This window comes from Acanthaster planci, linkage group LG19 (assembly GCF_054643075.1).
Source record: "Acanthaster planci isolate LZ-2023a linkage group LG19, COTS_SCS, whole genome shotgun sequence".
Classification (NCBI taxonomy): Eukaryota; Metazoa; Echinodermata; class Asteroidea; order Valvatida; family Acanthasteridae; genus Acanthaster; species Acanthaster planci.
In genome coordinates, this window is record NC_141795.1 from 5,648,221 (window position 1) to 5,667,051 (window position 18,831).

The 18,831-nt window shown below is 41.6% G+C and overlaps 1 protein-coding gene and 1 long non-coding RNA gene across 3 annotated transcripts in view; both read left to right on the forward strand.

Annotated features, from left to right (window-relative positions):
* Window positions 1-4,174, forward strand: part of LOC147795980 (uncharacterized) — a 45,220-nt gene extending 41,046 nt beyond the window's left edge. Inside the window, exon 3 of one of the 2 annotated variants that reach the window (XR_015428367.1) lies at window positions 770-1,522. This is a non-coding gene — a long non-coding RNA (uncharacterized LOC147795980). Of the gene's footprint in view, window positions 1-769 lie in introns of both variants that reach the window. The other variant, XR_015428368.1, reaches the window with a different exon arrangement.
* Window positions 4,175-4,356: 182 nt separating this feature from the next.
* LOC110973211 (uncharacterized) lies at window positions 4,357-17,443 on the forward strand. The gene is made up of 3 exons (XM_022223864.2): window positions 4,357-5,099; window positions 11,511-11,766; window positions 12,449-17,443. Exons 1-3 carry the CDS (start codon window positions 4,854-4,856, stop codon window positions 13,018-13,020), a joined length of 1,074 nt encoding a protein of 357 aa, XP_022079556.1. The 5' UTR covers window positions 4,357-4,853; the 3' UTR covers window positions 13,021-17,443.
* The last annotated feature ends 1,388 nt before the right edge of the window (window positions 17,444-18,831 follow it).

The following is an 18,831-nucleotide window of genomic DNA, read 5'->3' on the forward strand; positions in this document are numbered from 1 at the left end:
TAACCCCAGTCATAACCAACTCCGTTCGGCCTTAGAAATATAACAAATAGAACCCACGCTCATGAAATGGAGAGGGGGCTGACCACAGTGTGTAAGCTAGTTGTTTTCACAATGAAAATCTCACTATGATTCGTCAAGTATCGCGTCAGTGGAAAGACGCTGGAGGACCGCATTGTTTGAAAATCTCTGAGGAATTCTGAAAGCTCACCATAAATCCTGGCTTGCTTGAGATGACAAGTGGCTAAGATCATGATTGACGACAACAAAAGTGCACCGCCAATTAGTCAGCAATTACAACGCAGTTTACCTCAATAGTTCCTAATTGGTGGTGAGTAAAACAGGCCCTGTAAAGGGGCTTGTCATTCCAATGTCAGGAGTGCATTAGGTTTTTTTTCCGAGCAAAATGCATCTTCACAGTTCAAGCCGCTGAGTGTTCATGTATGAACCTTTGACGTGCAGTACCCAATTAAATGCCAACAACTGAATTCGAGAGAATCAAACTCACTCAGGCGTAATAGAAGTCACAGAAGCTGCGGCATTGACGATCAATTCATTCACACTTCCCTAAATCGCAAGGAAATTCCACACAAAACATCGCAGCCAGCAATAGATACGGGATAGTCAACCAGGGACGAGTTTTCCGAAGACTAGAATGAAACTTTTTAAAATAGTAAAGCTCAGCGTTTCTCCAAAGTATATCGCAAAGGGGTTCGATATTGTCTCCACAGTAATTACATGTATTTGTTAAACATATACTTTCACCTATTAGAATACAGAGTGTGCAGTAAAGGCCGTAGGAAGTTTTCTGCAGACATCACAGGATGTGAGTTGAGTTTGTTTGGAAGGCAAATGTGTTACAAGCCAGATAATAAAGACAGTTGGACGAACATCATGCTGAGAGGAAGTAGGGATTAAATCCAGCAGAAGGACACTCTGATCTTATTCAAAACTCTAACAACAAGATACCTACATGGTTTTTTAAGGCGATCAGGACTTTCGCATTATAAATCCCTTTATTGTACCAGCCTAACGTGTCTGGTAAATGTCCGTTGCGATAAAGCTTCGAAAGTGAACAAAGTTTTCATTGAAAGAGGATTGAGCCTAGCTAGCGGTGACTTCAAAGCCTTTGATTTAAAAGGAACCTCATTCCCTGGGATTATAATGAAGCGTCTTAAGCCGACATATTTGAGGCGTTTGTTGGGGCAACTGAGCATATACAACCTAACCATCTATACTGAAACGTTCTGAGTATTTCCAGATGTTCAGCGAACTGAAATGAGGGGATTTTGGAGGAAATGTTACTGTAGGCAACAAGGGAACTCCTTTGAATAAGAGAGGACATTAAAAATATTTTCTTTAACAAATTGGAATTAAGCAATGTGCTGGGCTCCACCTTCTGCAGTAATCGAACTCAAAGCGGTGGACTTCCAACGAAAGCGCAACACAATCGCAACGCGACCAGGCCGATTCGTTCAAGGACTAATCCTGAAAAAGCCGGGTTATATTAGGCCTAGGCTCACAGCCGGGGGGGGGGGCGGATTGCGCTAAAAGAGTCCAGCCGTCTCATACAACATTTTTTAAAACACAGCATGCATGTACAAATACTGCTTATCAGTACAAATGTGGAGTTTCGACTCAATTTGACATATTTTCCGTTACGGCCATTTGAATGTGGAGGCTACACTCGTGCCAGCCAGCGTGCACTGGTCAACGTAGCGGAAAAGAACACATTAATTTTTGCTAACCTATCTCAGTAACGAGGGTGCTGCTTGAGTACAGCATCTTCGATTTTACATTTGTGTCAAAATGACTGTGACCTGCTTAAAAATTTGCTCAAGGCCTCGGCTCGTAAAAAAACAGCTATATCGGAAAAGTTGGCTGAGAGCGGATTCTGCCACCAGCTCTGTTTAGGTTTAAAAATGCCTGCCTACCTGAGCAACTGAACCTGGCTAAGCATGATCTCCTCCTAAAATACCCGAGCTTCTGACAAAAATTCAAAAGCCTGATGAACTTTGAAAAGTCAGACCGCACCAACCGGGAAAAACAATATGACGAGACATCAGAGCATGAGGAGTGGAATACATCCCAGTCACAGGAAGGGAATCCACCTTAAATTGTTACAGCGTATAACTTTCCAACGGCTTGGTCTCCGGACTCTAAAAAAAATGTAGCTCTAGCTTTTTATCCCTCCCCCCGGTGGGGGGCCTTACCTGCAAGATTTTAGCGACTGATCGTCGGCAAAAATCAAGATCACCAACCTGAAGGATAAACTTGTCGACTTGCTACCGGGGGCTTTTCCAAGTCGACCTTTTAACCCACGGTATGTTCAGAGCGCTGGAGCAATCAACACCCAACCGCCATGTCAACATCGATGCCTTAGGCTGGTCATAGCATCGTGTGATGTGTGGAGAGTGTGCGCCAGAGGAGCACCAGGCAGTGGTGGCTAAATAAACATCACGCGGGTATGGCCGAAACCTCGAGTCGCTTGTATAGCTCCATGCTTGTTCACAAGAAAAAAATCTGATCAGGCGAGCTACAAAATACCTTAAACAGGACTCTTTCATGGTACGTGTTGTTACTGCATGTCTGATAGTAGAGAACTAGGTCAATTTGAAATTCCAGACATGGTCCTTAAACCATTTTGCATTTGGAAGCAGGATTTGTAAACCGCAGTGATACCAAAAACCCAATGAAAATGAAGATGCCGTCCCAAACTCTCCGGCATGGCGCCTTCGTATACCTCCAGTTTCTATCATGACCATTCTCAAGATAGTTCCATTGCGTGCGTCACAGGTCCTTATTAGTTTACCTGTGGAGGTGATTAAGATCGAGTGGCTTGGTAATGGCACAGTGATGGACATGATAATGAAGGCTGAAAGATGAAACTGTCATTGTTTCAATGATAACGGTTTCAAATCAACTAGATCCCTGTACATCAAGTAAATAAAGACGATTAATGGTGTTATTTGCCTCTACGTGGCTGACGTGAGTCCATCTGGACTGTAACAGAGGTTTTTAAATAGGTTAATTGTGTAAAGCCAGTAGTCGATTCCATCTTTAGTGTTTTTCTCTAGAGGCGGTATTTGCACGTCATCCGGAGTTTATCATGCCACAAACATCAAGTGGTAACGCAAATAACAGTCTCTAATGAGCCAAATCCATTATGGGTAGGCAAGCTGAAATCCTACGCAAGCAGAGTTAAGCGATGTGGTGGGCTGTTCGAAGTGTTTACATGAAATGATTCATGGGAATTCATCGCTGTATGCGTGGGTATGATTCATGGCATAAATTCAATTAAAAATTTCGTCCAAAGCGATATGGAGACAAAGAGAACCTGGGAAATATAAAGTAGGCCTAAAACATTGTTGCCGTCGAAAACGTTGGCAATCAAAACTTTTTACTGCAAATCAATATGTTCGCGTCCTTTGCTGCTGGATGGGTGGATGTGGTGAAGTTTAATAGACAGCCTAGAGTATGTTCACAGAGCTGCGTTGATTACCTGACCCATGGTGGACAAAGCCCCGTCCATCGTCCATCTATATACCATGCATCGGGTCATTCAGCTCACGTCCACTGCAGACACCCACATCCACCAAGCACCCAGCTAACCTTTTCATACACCCACGAAAATTGACAGCCTCTATATTACAAACTTAACCTCTATACCATTACTCTGACAATCAAACCTCCAATCCAACATCCACACTCTCACACCGTCCCTTCTTGTATAGTTATCTATCCCTTGCACCAAAGAGTGCATCCGCTGGTGGAGTTCAAGAGTAATTACATGTAGTTCTTTTTGAAAAAAAAAGGCCTTTACCGAAATCGTGCGCTATATTCAACGCGGCATTAATGATTAAAGATATGTGTAGCTCATGACTTGCGATGGCAAAATTTAAAATAAGCATTCATTTTGGGGGATATTGCCTTCCTTTAACCCCTTCCTTGGACCCATCAGTACATAGCCGATGCAATATGCAACTATATATTTAAAAAACACATCAAACAAGTGACCTCTTCTGAATCATTGCTAGCCCCATGCATGGGTTCACAAAGGATCAGGGACTGTGTTTCTCCTGAACATGGAGAGCAATGGAAAATTTCGGTAGAAGAACCAAATTTGAAGATTCACAGGATAATAAATCGGGAGTTCAGTTAAAAAGCAAGGTTTTCCAATATATCACTCAGGCGTTCGTGATCCCCGGTTTTAGGCATGGAACTTTTCAATTGAAATACATGTACAAAGACGACCTAGCTCTTGATGCAAAAATCGTCCGTGACGTGACCCCCTAAGCTTTGCATAGTTTATCCTGCGGTTTATCGGCTAGTAGTTTAGTGTGTGCTTCCAGTCTGACGCGTGGGACGTACGGCTCTGACCAATTAACGAGTATTATCGGCAAGCCTTTGTCGGCACCTTTGTAATGTTTAGGGGGTAGTGGGCAATGATTGAGCTATAATTAATCCTCAGGGAATGGGCGATGTAAGCAAAGCAATGCGTGGCAGCAGTCGAGAGTAGTCGCTACTGTACCTGCACATTCAGATCACTACTCATTTGGAAGCGATGTCTGTGTTCCTGATCGAAAGAACAAAAAGCTTTATTTCTTGTGTGAAATGTTAGTGATTGTTTTTTTCTTCTTGGCTAAAAAACGGGTATAGCATCATTAACTGGAAAAGTTGAACAGCTATGCTGCCAGGCACCATCGTTGAATTTGTCAGTACATAATATGATGTTTGCTGACGCACATGTACTATTAGCTGTTTGAAGTCTACGTATGACTTCTACTCCTCGGACTGAACCAGTAGGTTAAGGTTGATAACATTGCCGTCCAAAGATTTTACCCTCTGTTGAAAAAATGGCGAACACAGTAGTATCATACTCATGTTGGGTGAAGGTTGGGCTTGTTCTTTTGCTGTGTGCTTTGACATCCACCAACGGTGTGTATGTTCACGAGCGGAGACGGGAGCTGTTGCTGGACACAAGCATTGACTCAAGTGATCGGCCGAGTATCCAAGGTGATACTAGCAAGCATCATGAAAATCAGAACCCAGCAGAGTTGGGAATGACATCACCTAAACGGAAACCGTTCCAGAGAACTTTGGTGAGTAACTTTTTTGTAAACGTATACGTCGAAGTATTTCTTAATAATCTTAATTTCATGAACACGAATACTATTTCCTCGAACCCTGGATTGTGAGAGCTCGGCAGGATTTTTCATGTAGCTATCATTAGATCTAAAGTCTATGATGTGCTTCATCTCAACATGATCAATAAAACGTGGCTAGGCCTATGCTAGTATTGAAAATGATTGAAGTATACATAAGTACCTTAGATACAATTATTCATTAATAAGTGAAATACTAATTTGAGTATTTGCTGAGTAGGTTTGGCATCAAGTCAAAATATGCATGTCATGCGTGTAGTGGAGGGAACGAAAGTGGCTAGATTGACATCTTTTTCTTGGAATCAATACTTGAAATTTCTTAAGCTGTTCGGATTGAAACGGTATTTAAGATACAGATATTCAAAGTCTACATGTAAATTTGTAATTCTGTCAAATATGGAAAACCTGGCTTGAAGGAATACATGTGTTGCATATATACCTACCACTTTTCCAGTCTCTCCTATAAGCATTCGTTCGACCTTGGCACAGTCAAACACATAACATTTCTCCCTATCACATGAATTTCTCTACCAAAATATGTGGATCAAGGGTATCTTGTAATAAATCACGTTTTTTGTCGTGCCATGACAGGCCTATGTCAAAGACCCAACGTTCATGTACATGAAAGTCGTAATGTGGGAGACAGATGTGTGCTTGAAATGCACGAGTTGGTATTTTATTGTTGGGTTTGTAAAGATCTAAAGGCATGTCAAAACCTTTTTGAAATTGACAGGTTTGAAAACAATACGAAGCTGACGACATGACTTGGGGACGACTTGACCAACATTCCTGAATAGCAAGTTTGATTTGCTAATAATAGGAAGCCAAATGTTTTTTGAAAAAGCCAGACTTACTAGCAATGGATGAGGAAATTTTACACAAAATTATCTTGTATGAATTGGAAGTGATATTTTGGCCTCACTAAAGACTTTAAACACATGCAACGGTGATTTCAACATATCACGCTTTTCTGTCCACTTTTGTGTGTGTGTATTTGCCTGCAACTGGGGACCCCCTCTGTCAATCGGGGACCGCATTGTCCTCCATTGTTCAGGGTCCCCAATTGAATGCAGAAACAAACTCGCAAATGTTTTCAAGTTGTCAGCTGGTTGACATACATGTATACTCTCGATAACTGGGACGCGGCTGAAGAATGTAGTAGCTAACCTTAAATATTATCGCTGTGCTTGTACTACTTTGAACATTTTTATTAAATTGTACCATAAAATTTGAATGCCGGATTTTTTGTCATAATTATCTGCATCGTAACCCTGTACTAAATTTAAGGAATGAGTCGCACAGCCCATTGAGTCAATCCTTGCTGTGAGGTGGAGACCTCTGGCTGTTGCTCTGTAATAGTGAGCAGGTGTATTTAGCAACCCCATTGTGAATACCACGGGACTAGACCAACCCCAGGGTCAATATGCAGGCTCCCAAAACCCCAATATGTACTATACTGCGCCACCATCTTTTTGTCATGGATGTTACATCTCAATCTTTTATTAAATTGTCTTTTTTTCTGGTTCTCAGTCTTACGGTGATGGGGGATTCATCAACCATGCTTATAAAAAGAACCAAGCTTCCCTAAAAAACTACAGTTGCAACGTCAAGTGATGTTGCTGTGACTTGAGAGACAACTGTTGAACGTTGAGAAGACAATAATTGGTAAACATTTCGTTTACCTGATCCCTTTACACTGGTTACTTTGCTGGTTGTGTTTAGGCCTTAAGCCATTCGTCTGTGTTGACATTTCTTCGCAAAGTTTATATTTCAGCTTTATAACTGTCGTTGTGTATTAATATAGAATCTGTTGGATCATGCCGGATACAAGTCTACGGTATGAACTATATCCACCCAAGAGCCAAGAAGAGCTATTTTTTTCCTCCACGGTGATGAAATTCTGTATAAGGTGTGGATTTGGGTAGGCTACATTGCAGTTCAACTTTGTAAAATTAACGTACGATAAATTATTCCTACTGTCAGACTGAGTCGGTACGTAACAGGTAAAACCAAGTGGTTTCCTGAAGCCTCAGTCTCAAATTTGTGCCAAACGGTATGGAAGTATATTTTCGAAAGGAAGGCTTATACGGTGTAATGTTTTACAGGATACATGTATCTCGGATTTCTGTCATCACCCTCGACGTAAATAAAAAATTAGCTGTCTTCAGGGCTACTTCAGTCCATTCTGCAAGAGGTCTGCAAGAGAAATTGAACGCTTGGTTTAAGAAAGTTTATTATTGGGAAAGACTCAAAGGCTGCCGCGTCTCGAAAGTTCACCACATGTACGGCAGTCCATGGAGAATTCGAAGAAAATCTGTTCAACAGGCGCCGGACAGTTTCCCAGCTGGTGAGTTTCTTCAAGTTCTATCTGCTATCACAGTCAGCCACGATAGACTTTCTCGATAGATCAGTATTAGGTTATAACTTAATAGAAAAAAAGAGCTTACTGCATTCAGAAGGGTGTTGAATTTTCTTTCAGGAGCATCACGCCGACTCTTGTAGGTGACGAGAGGACTACACGGAGCAGTTGCATTCTTGTACGGAGCATTCAGCATTCTTGTTAGAAGGTCTGAAACCTTCCCCATCGCATTCCACAATCCACTCGAGCATGGACACTAAAATGTGCTGGTATAGAGTTCTGAAGTATGGCTTCCATTGATCGAATTAACACTTAAAAATTAATAAGAAAGCTGTAACCCTGATCACATGGTAAAATTTCGTTTTTATAGCAAAATCAAATGCGAACATTAAGCACTCTGAACGGGGCTAGCTTTTACACATCGTACCTTTCTGTTGTGTTTATAAGCGAAGTGGGATGTGGATGTGTGCGTGTATGTGTACACTTGTACAGTACTTTACAGTAAAAAGTTGTAAGAGCTTGAATCACTTATTATATTAGAATCTGTCAATTTTTCGACGTATGATAAATTGTTACATTTTCCTTGTTTCTGCAGTTGACTTAGTCGACGATTGTCTGCTTTGGTTGTTGTACAACTAAAGTAGTCCGCTTCATCCAGGAAAAAGAGGAAATATAGCGTGTCCTCATTTGTGTTATTGTGGTCATAGGGCGCAAACTTGAAGCGGTAACTTGTAGGAGGAGCCCGTTGTGACATTGAAGAGAGCAGAAGGGGGGGGGTTGATCGACACTCGCCCGACAGGGATGACATCCTCAGTGCCTGCTTTTATACTAAGTTTAAGGTTGGCACTTGAGCTCAGTGTCCACCATGAGGCTGTGGGATAAACAGCATTCATGGTCAGAGATTCACATGACAATGCCGGCCTGAGAATTCCAATATGATGTCATTTTAACTTTTTTTCATCAAAAATAAATAGGGGCAAGTTAAGTTGGAGCATTCTCCCTCCATGGTTGGAGCTAGTATCTACATTTAGTTTGGCAGTGGTTGGATTTGCTGGCAGAACTGCCCTCACGGGTGGGTCAACATTCTCCCGCTATCTTAGCCCGCAAGGCCAACTGACGGGTGTGTAACTCTAGGAATGCTGGAGAGAGGGTTAGGCTCTTGTTCGTTTGTCGGTAGTTTTTTGGCAGGTAATTGCTGCCAATTGCCGGTTGATCACTCGTAGATGATCCCCGACAGGGTGGGTCACAGTTGGCACTCGTTTAGCTGTTATTAATTCAAAATTGCTGTAATTGCCTAGCACTGCGGGGTCTCGGTCTAAGTGAAATATGGAGGCCCAGCTCTGCCATTAGATATGCACTTTCATGTGAGACGTGCAAAGGGAACACGTTTTTCCTACCACCACCATTGATAAATCTAAATCTATTTTCCATTCTGTAATTTCATTAAAAAGAAACCGACTGTCTTCTTATCTGGGGGAAGCGAGCCATCTTGGATCCATTAATTTCTCATTTTGATGAGAAGTTTTGAAACTAGTCGCCATTTTGCATGATCATTAGGACGCAGTGATATACGGGGGGCAAATTTCCCTTTCTGGAGACATGTTGCAGACTTTCTAGGAAATGAAACCGTGACAACACACCTGATCTTGGGGGGTGAGGACTGTTGCAGTGGTATAAAAATAAGGTAGTCATTTTTGGATAAAAATTCATTCCCCCTCTCCCCTGGACCCAATATCCCTGGATATGTCTTTGCCAGGACGCCAAATGTCTGTACTTGTTCTTAAAAATAGTTTGCCACTTTGGCAAAAAATAATCAGCCGCACATTGAAACAAAATTGCAATCACAGCGCACCTGTGGCAATAAAGATCTTTTGACTCTTGAATTTATCCTTGATTTAGTGCATATCAGCTACAAGCGATCAGGTCGTTGTTATCTTTCACTTATTTCATTACGTGTTTATATATACACGTTTCTTCATTTTTCCAACAGTGAAAATGGTTTTACATTCATCGTTTTAAGTTTCCAGATTCTATGGCCTTGGGAGACGTCAGGCCGTCCGGGATCAGTGAGAAATCAAATGAATAAATAAACAGTTGGATCTTGGCCTCTCGGTGCCACGGTCTCCCCCCCAGGTGTGACGGTTGCTTCTGAAGAAGCCGATCTTCAAAGCTGAGCAGGCATTCCACCGACAACCAGTGTTGCTCTAACAATGCTTTATGCAGCTGCTGCCAGTGTACTGGGCGCCATCGCCCGCCTGTCAATTGCTACCATATTAAGTTACATTACTGGTGGTTTCCTTCCACATTTTCCCACGTGGAAACACAGGGCCGTGCGAGTAATCTCTCAGTATTATACGTTGTACATGTAAATGTACATGTGTGAACCGAGTTGCAAGTATGGTTCAATTGTTCAATTAGTATTTCAACTTGTTTCCTTAAATACTTATGTCGTTTTCTTTGTCCATTACTGTAGTTATTCTTATGGTTCTGATCCCTAGGCCTCTAGCTTCAAACGCTGACGTAGTTGTGTTGATAGGCTGCATGGATATTGCTGTAGCGTATCACCGAAGGAAAGAAAATTAAGGCCAGGTCTTTATAAATGCAGGAATTATTGTACTTACGCAATTTAATTATTGATGTTTGCATTTAAAAATGCCATTGTGTCGTGACCCTTCAAGATAGTATAATCGCATCGAACATGGCCTGTGGGAACTTCAACCTTTTGAAACAAATGAAACAAGATGGTTGTCATAAGATGATATCAAGCCTTATCACACCACTTGCTAAACACGTACCGGTACATGTAGTGACCTAGTTTCAAGTGTGAATGCCTTCCACTAGCACATGGGCCCACTGCCTCAAAATGGAGACCTGTTGCATAATTTGACCACCGTTTTTCTTCAATTTTGACTTGCCATTTTCAAAGAAAAACTTCTATTGGATCATTATTTGAATGCATTGGCAATGTCTTATTAATATTAACTTGTCGCAAATGGGGAAATTACATGCCATGCCATGGTGTTCCCTGAAGAAAGGGAATGTTCAAGTACCGTTTGAAAATATTGCAAACAGGTGATTATCTTCATACAGAATATTACAATCAAGCAAAATTAATCTTTTCTTTTAGAATTCTGGTTGGACCAAAATTTTTGTGGCACATTTTTTAAAAACGCATCAATAATTATAGGGTCTACGTGTATGCAGCCCGCTCATTGAAGCTTCATGAAGGCTAGTTGAATAGGCTGCGTATGCGTAGACAAAGTCTTTACGTGTTTTAACAGTTCTTTTTTCTACGGAAACTATTCTCTCCTTGAAATAATTTGTAGCGACTGCCATGCCCTCTACTACTCGCACTCTTATAAGTTAAAAAAAAATCGTCAGTGACGACTGTTACCCATCACCTTGGTTCAACCATACAGCTATGAATATGGGTTGAAACGTATTGAGTGTGTATTTAAATCTGACAGAGGGCGCTACTGTGTTAATGGACCTGTGCCATTATCACATTCCGTCTGAAATTCAAGCTGTCACTTCCGTGCAAACCTCTTGAATGACCGTCACTTCAAAGTGACATGCTTGTTTGTCATATCTCATGTTTATAATGCATGAAAGTTTGCTACAGGCAAATCCCTATTGACTCTGTCTAAACAGTCTGTCGGTCAGGCAACTACACTCGCCCAAGTGTTTTCTTAGCTATTTGCGGAACTTCTTTGAAAATGGGGTACATCAGCTGTCAGTGGCCGGCGGTTTGTGTATGGCTCGACTGTGAGGATAAAATTCAAGGGAGCTCTTTTAAGTATGAATTACAAAATCAGTTGGAAGACAAAACATATACATAACTTGCGATTTGCCAGGAATAGAATTACATTGTTGAGGTATTTTCAGACGGTTATTAAACTAAAGTGACTGCAAGTGTTAAGTTTTTCTCGAAGATCACTGCCGAAATTGTTGAAGTTTTGACTCCAACTTTCATTGTTCAAAATTTGCAGGTCTTATGCAACGGTGATGATGATTGCGAACAGAAGTCATTTTGTCATGGAGGAGAGGGCCACAAGTCATGTCTTCCCTGCAGACGGTCCAGAAGACGCTGCCAGCGGAATGGCATGTGTTGTCATGGCAACGTGTGCCGACAAGGCCGATGTGTTCCAAAGGAGATGCGATACGATTCTTCATTTGCAAAAGCTTTTTCTACCGATTCGGAAGAAGAAAGTATTTCCCAACACACCAGAGAAAACATGCGGAAACGTGAGTAAATTTGAGTCATATTGTTTTGTCATCTATGAGGGGAAAAACATTTAACTTTCAAACTGATTTTCTTCATTGTCAGTAAGTGTAGAGTGTAGGTTCTAAGTAATGCGACCATTCAGGTCAATTTCCAGAAGTATTAACAAATAGTTCATGGTCGTGTACACGGTGTACAGTGTGTAATGTACTTGTTACACACACTCTGAGCTGACAGTAAGTTAAAAGCCAGTCATGTGACGTGTCAATACCATGGTGGCGTAAGCATCTTTATTGGGTGTTACCATCCTGAAGCTGGCATAGTGCCTCCACCATTGCAAGACTTTAGAGGCGTACGTATGACGAGATGCCGGGATCTGTCAGTAAATGAACGTGCTGGATTCAAATCTCACCTAATGCGTTTAATGTGGGTAGGCATTCACCACGTTAAGGGGATATGTTCTTGCATTAAAGGGACAAGTTCTTTTGTTAGGCAAATCTGGACCTAGTTGGTGGACATTTGCTTTGTCCCCATAATGTTTTTGTTCCCCACAAAATAGGTAAAATATCGAGTGTATGACCCCACAACTATGGGTGTGGAAATGTATGGGTTAACCTAACATTGAATTAACAAGTCTCCCCAAAACCTCTCTTCTTCATTATTATCTTTATTGATGCTGACTTTATTTCTTTCTTTTGGCGACAGTTCGTGAAGACGAGGTGTGTGAGGCAACCGACCAGTGCGCTCAGGGTCTTTGTTGCGCGCAGCACTTCTGGACGCGCATATGTAAACCAATCTTAGTGGAAGGAGATGTATGCACCAAGAAACGAGATCGCCTAACTGCAGTCTTCCAAAGATGCCACTGTGGTGACTCTTTGTCATGTAAAAGACATCCTTCGCCCGATTTCCGTTACCATACCTGCCAGTTCTCCAAAACAAAAAAACGCCTTTCAAATGAAGACGGTGTCATTGTCAAAGTAGTGAACGAGAACGATGAGCCTCCCATAAGGATTGAAGTACAAGTGACAAAAGATGAATTGCAGCATGAATGGAATGGAGAGGCAGATAACACTGATGGTGACCGACCAGACAGAGAAATAGTTGAGGATTACGTTAGCGAAGCTCGGTCGATGTATGAAAATCATTGGGATGATGATGACGATGATGACGTAGAAGACACAAATCAGATGGGAGAGAGTACGTCCATTGTCACCAGGTCACCGGGACTTCAGGCGAGCAGTGCCCGATCAGTTACCAGTTTAATGGAGGTTTTATGACCTACATAGGTGGGTCATATATTGGCAGCAATTAAAAAACGAATAAGTATCCATAAGCAGCGCAGTGATACGGGTTTTGTTAATATTGATAGTCTATTGTGAGTATAACCAGTATCATATCGAGTTTTAAAACGGCTGCTACATTATTGTCTAACGCGTATAGAATTAAAGGACGCGCTTTAATTGAATTAATGTATGGTTTGGAAATACTACTCTTTCTTTCCCCATTCTTCATGTTACAATTCGGGGTGTTTCGATGTCATCTATTTCATGTATAGAGTATAAATTTTTATCAAAATACAACTAGCGCATTATTGTAAAGCCCAGTCGTCAGCGGAAGTAAAAAATTTACAAAACGGTCGACCGTTCAAACTTTGCCTGGCACCCTGTGTTTCAAAGGTGTATTTAAATGCAAAAACGATTGGATCAAAATGTAACTTCCGACTAACCATGATCGATGTCCTGCCACCCATCAAGCCAACTTAATTAATCTCAAAAGAGAGTCTGACACGCACTTTTTCCATCGTTGCATAATACGGATTGTATGTCACAAGTAAGCGAAAGGAATATTCTTGAAACTCACAGTCAAAACTTTTGTGCAGAATTTGCTGGTCAATGGACAACCGCTCCCTTGTTCATACTACCATAGCAATTGTGCTGTCATGTATCAAGTGGAAACATAAACATGTACATCCTTTCCCTTATACTACCATAGCAATAGTTCTGTCATGTATCAAGTGGAAACATATACCTGCACATTTTAATATTGAAGTGCTTTTTTTAGTTATCAGTGACCATTTTCTTTGATTTTAGTCGGTATTAACGATTTGTTGGGTAGAGTTTACCTCATACAAGTGGACATATATTTATATCTCTTTATAATATTTAATCGAAAATTGAGAATCCACCCACCTGCTTATCATTTAACTGACATACTGATATAGAGAAAGATCAGTATTATATACATGTATAACTTCGTTCTGACTTGACGAAACTGTTGTTTTTGTTTGTTTTTAAAGACACAACTTACAAAATAGTGCTAGAGCCAGAGGTGAGTCTGTTTAACAGTAATGCCAGCTTAACTTAAAAATAATCACTTAAAAAGCACACTTTAACATTGAGAAGCGTCACTGATTGAACATGTCGAAACAGAGTTTTAGGCCAGCTCAATTTGTTTCTGAGGTTAAATATTGGTTCAAAAATACTTTTCACTCTTCAAGTCGTGGTTGTTCTAACCCAACCCTTTGCATTCAATTTAGATATCACATTTGTGGACTATAACAAACACAATCACCTGTCTTTTGTTAATAAATATACTATACGACAGGACATCATGCATAAACCTTCGACTTTTTAAACGATGCTTTAACTTTAAGGGGTTAATACGACCATACCATATACATGTACCTTTCAACAAGGGTCATGGTATCACTTTTAAGTGGAGATCATAAATGTTAGAATAACAAAGGTTTCATGTCCAGGGCCATGCATGATTGAGCACCATCAACAAGAATTTAGGGTGCAAAAATGTGGTTGGTTCACTTTCATGATACCACTATGGCCAGAATGGATATGCCAGGCCTTTTGGATTAACCCCATTGCATAACCTGGCAAAACATTATTCACAATCAAGGTGCGGCAGTTGGCCATGTGAAATGCAACGAGGCTCAATAAGTGAACCGGTGCAGTTTTAGCACCATGATTTCAATCCGTTGGTATTCACTTTTATGCAACAACATGAATAGGTAAGAAAGGTTTCATTTGAAAGCTCTTATCTTCAATTTTATTGCTGTGGCCCTCAAAATGCTATGTGGGATACCACAGGGCTATATTTTACCTTTTTTGAAAGAAGTGTTGGCTACTTCACTACTTCAAAGCTGTTCTCAGTTTGAATGAGTTGCAAACTGAGTTCAGTTTGAAAAAGTTGCAACTTATTTCTAATACGTACATACCATTTGAAAAAGAGATTTCTCTCACCTGGCTGTTCAAGGAGAGGTTCTTTTGCACATTTAACATTAAGAGACTGTCGAGTGGTCATTACTATTTAAATCTGAGGTACACCTGATACGGTGATAAATTTACATGTGCATTTGAATGCGAGGCCAATTTGAAAGTCGCGAAGTATTTCTTGCCCTGTTACCCACATTTCTGTTCCCTGGAGCTAAACCACTTATGCACGAAACGAAATGCAGGTCTCGTCATTAACCCCAGCACACAAATCCCAACCGCCTAACGGACAGAGTGCGAGTCGCCAGCCTAGCCCAGGTAATGATAAAAGCTTTAAAACCCGTATCTCACTGAGCTGCGACAGCTCGCGACTAGTTGAAGAAACAAAACTGAAAAAAAAACCCACAAGAATGTAGTGACAATTTTCACTTGGACTCGTACCGATTTGTTACTTACGTCACATTTGCGTAAGTCACACGAGCTCCTGGCAAAATTTCGGTCAGAATTCGCCTGGAGTTCACATATACATATATGCCGTGCGACTGTAGCACGACATTTTGCGCCTGGCTCGCACCTGGATTGTCGGATTTTCATTTTTGTCTTCAACCAGTCACAGTTTAGTTTCATAGGTCGCCAACCCCTCGCAAAGTTTCATATTTCTCGCACTTTCTGACTCGCAGAAACTAAATTGAGAAGGGTTCAAGACAGGTTTGAGACACCAGCAAGGACTCTGACTATTTTGACAGAAAATTTGTCACTTAACATTTTTGAACATGTTCAAAATTCTCCCAACACGAAAGCGAGACTGCGACTCAAGCGAGGATATTGAAAAAACCTGAACGTTTCGAGACATTTTTGAAATTCTTTCGGGAATGCCGTTCGCAAATTGTCTGCAACAGTCGCAGCCCAGTGAGATACGGGCTTAAGAAGCAGAAGTTCTTCACGTTGCAGATCAATAGAGTATCTTCATAGACGGTTTATGTAGTACACTGACATGAATAAATCAGGATGATATCGTTCTTTTTTAACACACAGTCTTATGGGAATTGGCTAGCGACTGGCTGGAATTTTTTTCTGGCTAGAGGATGCCCTGACTATAAAGTGACTAAACCAGGTTTTTCAGCATGAACAGAGGTAGGATATGATGGAAGGTGGTGGCATTTGGACTTTTTTTTTTAAAGTTAACAAATTTCCGACTTTGGTCCCCTCCCTGAAGACCACGACCTCTATACAAAGATAAACTTACTGTCGTTCTGGGGGTGAGGAATGCCCAGTACAAAAATTGATAGGGTAAACGGTTACGTATGCTGGGTTTTGAGGATTTTACAGAGTCATAAACTCACCGTTAGTTTTACTGCTATTTTGGGTATCTTCGTTTAAAGGCGATTAAAAAAAATTCGTCGCTAACCCCCATGAAATTGAAACGAAAAGTGATCTTTTGGCCATAATCTTGAATTTCCAGTGAAAAAAGGAGGCCAACCTCTTCACGAGAGTCAACAGGCGGCGCTATTTCGGTCCGATTTTGCACTGTGTTCTATGGGCGCGTATTTGCTCTGTGCAACCTGTAAAGACAAGATGGCGGACCCATTGGCAACCATTGATCACCAATGACTGAATGCGCGTTTGGAAAATGTCACGCACTGTGATTGGTCAACGCATTGTAAATTCTTGGAGGCGCACTATTGTGAATTGCCCGTATTAAAACTTTTATTTTGCCGATGCGCAAGTAAGGCGACGCGCGTGCTGACCAGAAATTGGAGATTTTCTGGCCTAAAGCTCTAAACACCTCGCTTTCTGAATAACATGTCTGACATGTTATCGTACATTAGCATCACGTGATTAGGCTGAGACAGTATGGTGTTCCCATTTTTAGGGAATTAGGTGTAATCCACTCCCAGGTCTATGACTTGTTCGTGCGTGGTTAGAAGCTTCTCACAGTATCCTGTGGGTAGTTCGGGTTTACCATCAGATACAAAGCTGACGGAAAACCTGTTCAGCGAGAGGGGTGCTGCTGACTCGTATACAAATTGACAAAACCTTCACATGAGGGGTTTCTACAGTGTAATTGTATTGAGGAATCAACTCTTCAGTAACTTATGACACTTTTGAATAGGTGCTGCCCGTTAGCGATTGGCTCAGTATTCATCCCAAACTTGTTCATGTCATTATTAATTGTGGATTTAATTCATACTTTTATGAACGCATTACGTAATGTATGTATTTTTCTGAGAAGAGTTCCAAATACGGATGCCAGTAATTATTCCATACATTGACCTGTTAGTCAAAGCAAAACCATGTCCAAAAAAGTTAAGTTTTTAGGAGGGAAACAACAAGTCGTTTACTTAGAAAACACTTTTTAAGACTAGTCCCGTAGGATTTGAGCACGGGGTGTCAAGTGGCGTCCGTGTACAGAACTCTTTCCATTTTTCTTTAGTTTTGAAACAGCGGTGTCCAAATAAATTTATGGTATGATGAATCAAGGGACGTCCAGTCTCATTTCTTCATTAGTGTGTGGTGACAGGTATACAGTCGTAGTCGGGCCGTCTTATCAGACGATGCCGGCATGAGGTGTCTCAACAGCACGGGCGTGCCTGCGTGCACGCCGTTCCTCCTATCTGCGGACCCAAGCCTCGCTAGTTGAACCCGTTCTGCCCCCTGTTGGACTAGGGCCCACCACGTCTGACGATCTTGGGCTAGACGATCCCAGTCTGCTGGGAGACGGGCAATACTAATGTTACGTTTCGACACGTCCTTGTAGTGAAGCAAGGGTCGTCCACGATTTCGCTTCCCCAGAGACAGTTCGCCGTATAAAAGGGCCTTAGGGATGCGGTCATCAGACATACGTAGGACGTGACAAGCCCAACGAAGCTGCATTTGGGCCAGAATGGATTCAATGGAAGGCACGTTGGCTCGAGGTCATATGACATGTCTTCAATCACAGCAGTAAAGATGAGAGCAAAAAGGGTGGGTGCAGGGTGCAGACCACTAATTCAAGTGAGAATTTCTGACCAGCTCATTAGCATTAAAAGTGCCCCCTTCCACAGTATCTTTTGAAAAAGGAGATTGTTTGGCCCCCAAAATGGTGAGATTGTGTAAATCGTCGCCAGGATCAACTCCCTGGGTCTTTGAGCTTTCATATGAGGGCAGAAGGGCTGAAAACTACGGTTGAAAAATGGTCCTAAGTGCCCGAGAAAGTTGAGGGTTGCCACTTGAAAAATGGCTGCAATCAGACTTCGGAAAAATCACTTTTTGGGGGGTGATTTTGTTTTGTGGGAATAATTAAAAATGTAATTGGTTAACCCACAAAAAATTGAAAAGAAATTGAAAGATAAGTGACCAGACAAGAATTTCATTTGTGTTTCAGAAATCTCAGGGATGTTGGCGTGCATGCTATTGGGCCCTGAACGGTGCTGATTTTACACTGTTTTCAATGGGGCTTGAATTAGTGGACTGGACCCTGCAAGCACACAGCCTTACGTGAAAGGACTCGTATCTTGCACCAGCCACTGAGACACTTGCCTTCATGTTCGTATTAAAGCCCTAATGATTGCGAGCAGCTTTAGGGGCAGCCGTACTTCTCAAGGATGCCGGTAAAATCCTGGCTAAATGTCATATCTGAAGAAGTGCTCCCAGAAAGTCAGTGCCTTGTAAAAGAGTCCCTGTATTTCCTCATACATTTAGTCAGGATTTTTTTAAGATGACATCATATCTGTGTTATACATTTACACCTGGGAACCAGACAAACGACGTGGTCTTACGTCCTGTGTACAAGTACAAACTGAAATCGCTTTTAAAACAGTGAAAGTGCGGGGCCAGTGTATTTTAGTGTTGGTAGCGGCCGGAGTTACGCGTGCATGCGGTTGC

Excerpts from the sequence above, each read along its gene's own strand:
- LOC110973211 (XM_022223864.2), top strand. The coding sequence starts at position 4,854 with ATGGCGAACACAGTAGTATCATACTCATGTTGGGTGAAGGTTGGGCTT. Across the intron at positions 5,100-11,510 it reads AACCGTTCCAGAGAACTTTG|GTCTTATGCAACGGTGATGA; the intron begins GTGAGTAACTTT and ends CAAAATTTGCAG. Across the intron at positions 11,767-12,448 it reads CAGAGAAAACATGCGGAAAC|TTCGTGAAGACGAGGTGTGT; the intron begins GTGAGTAAATTT and ends TTTTGGCGACAG.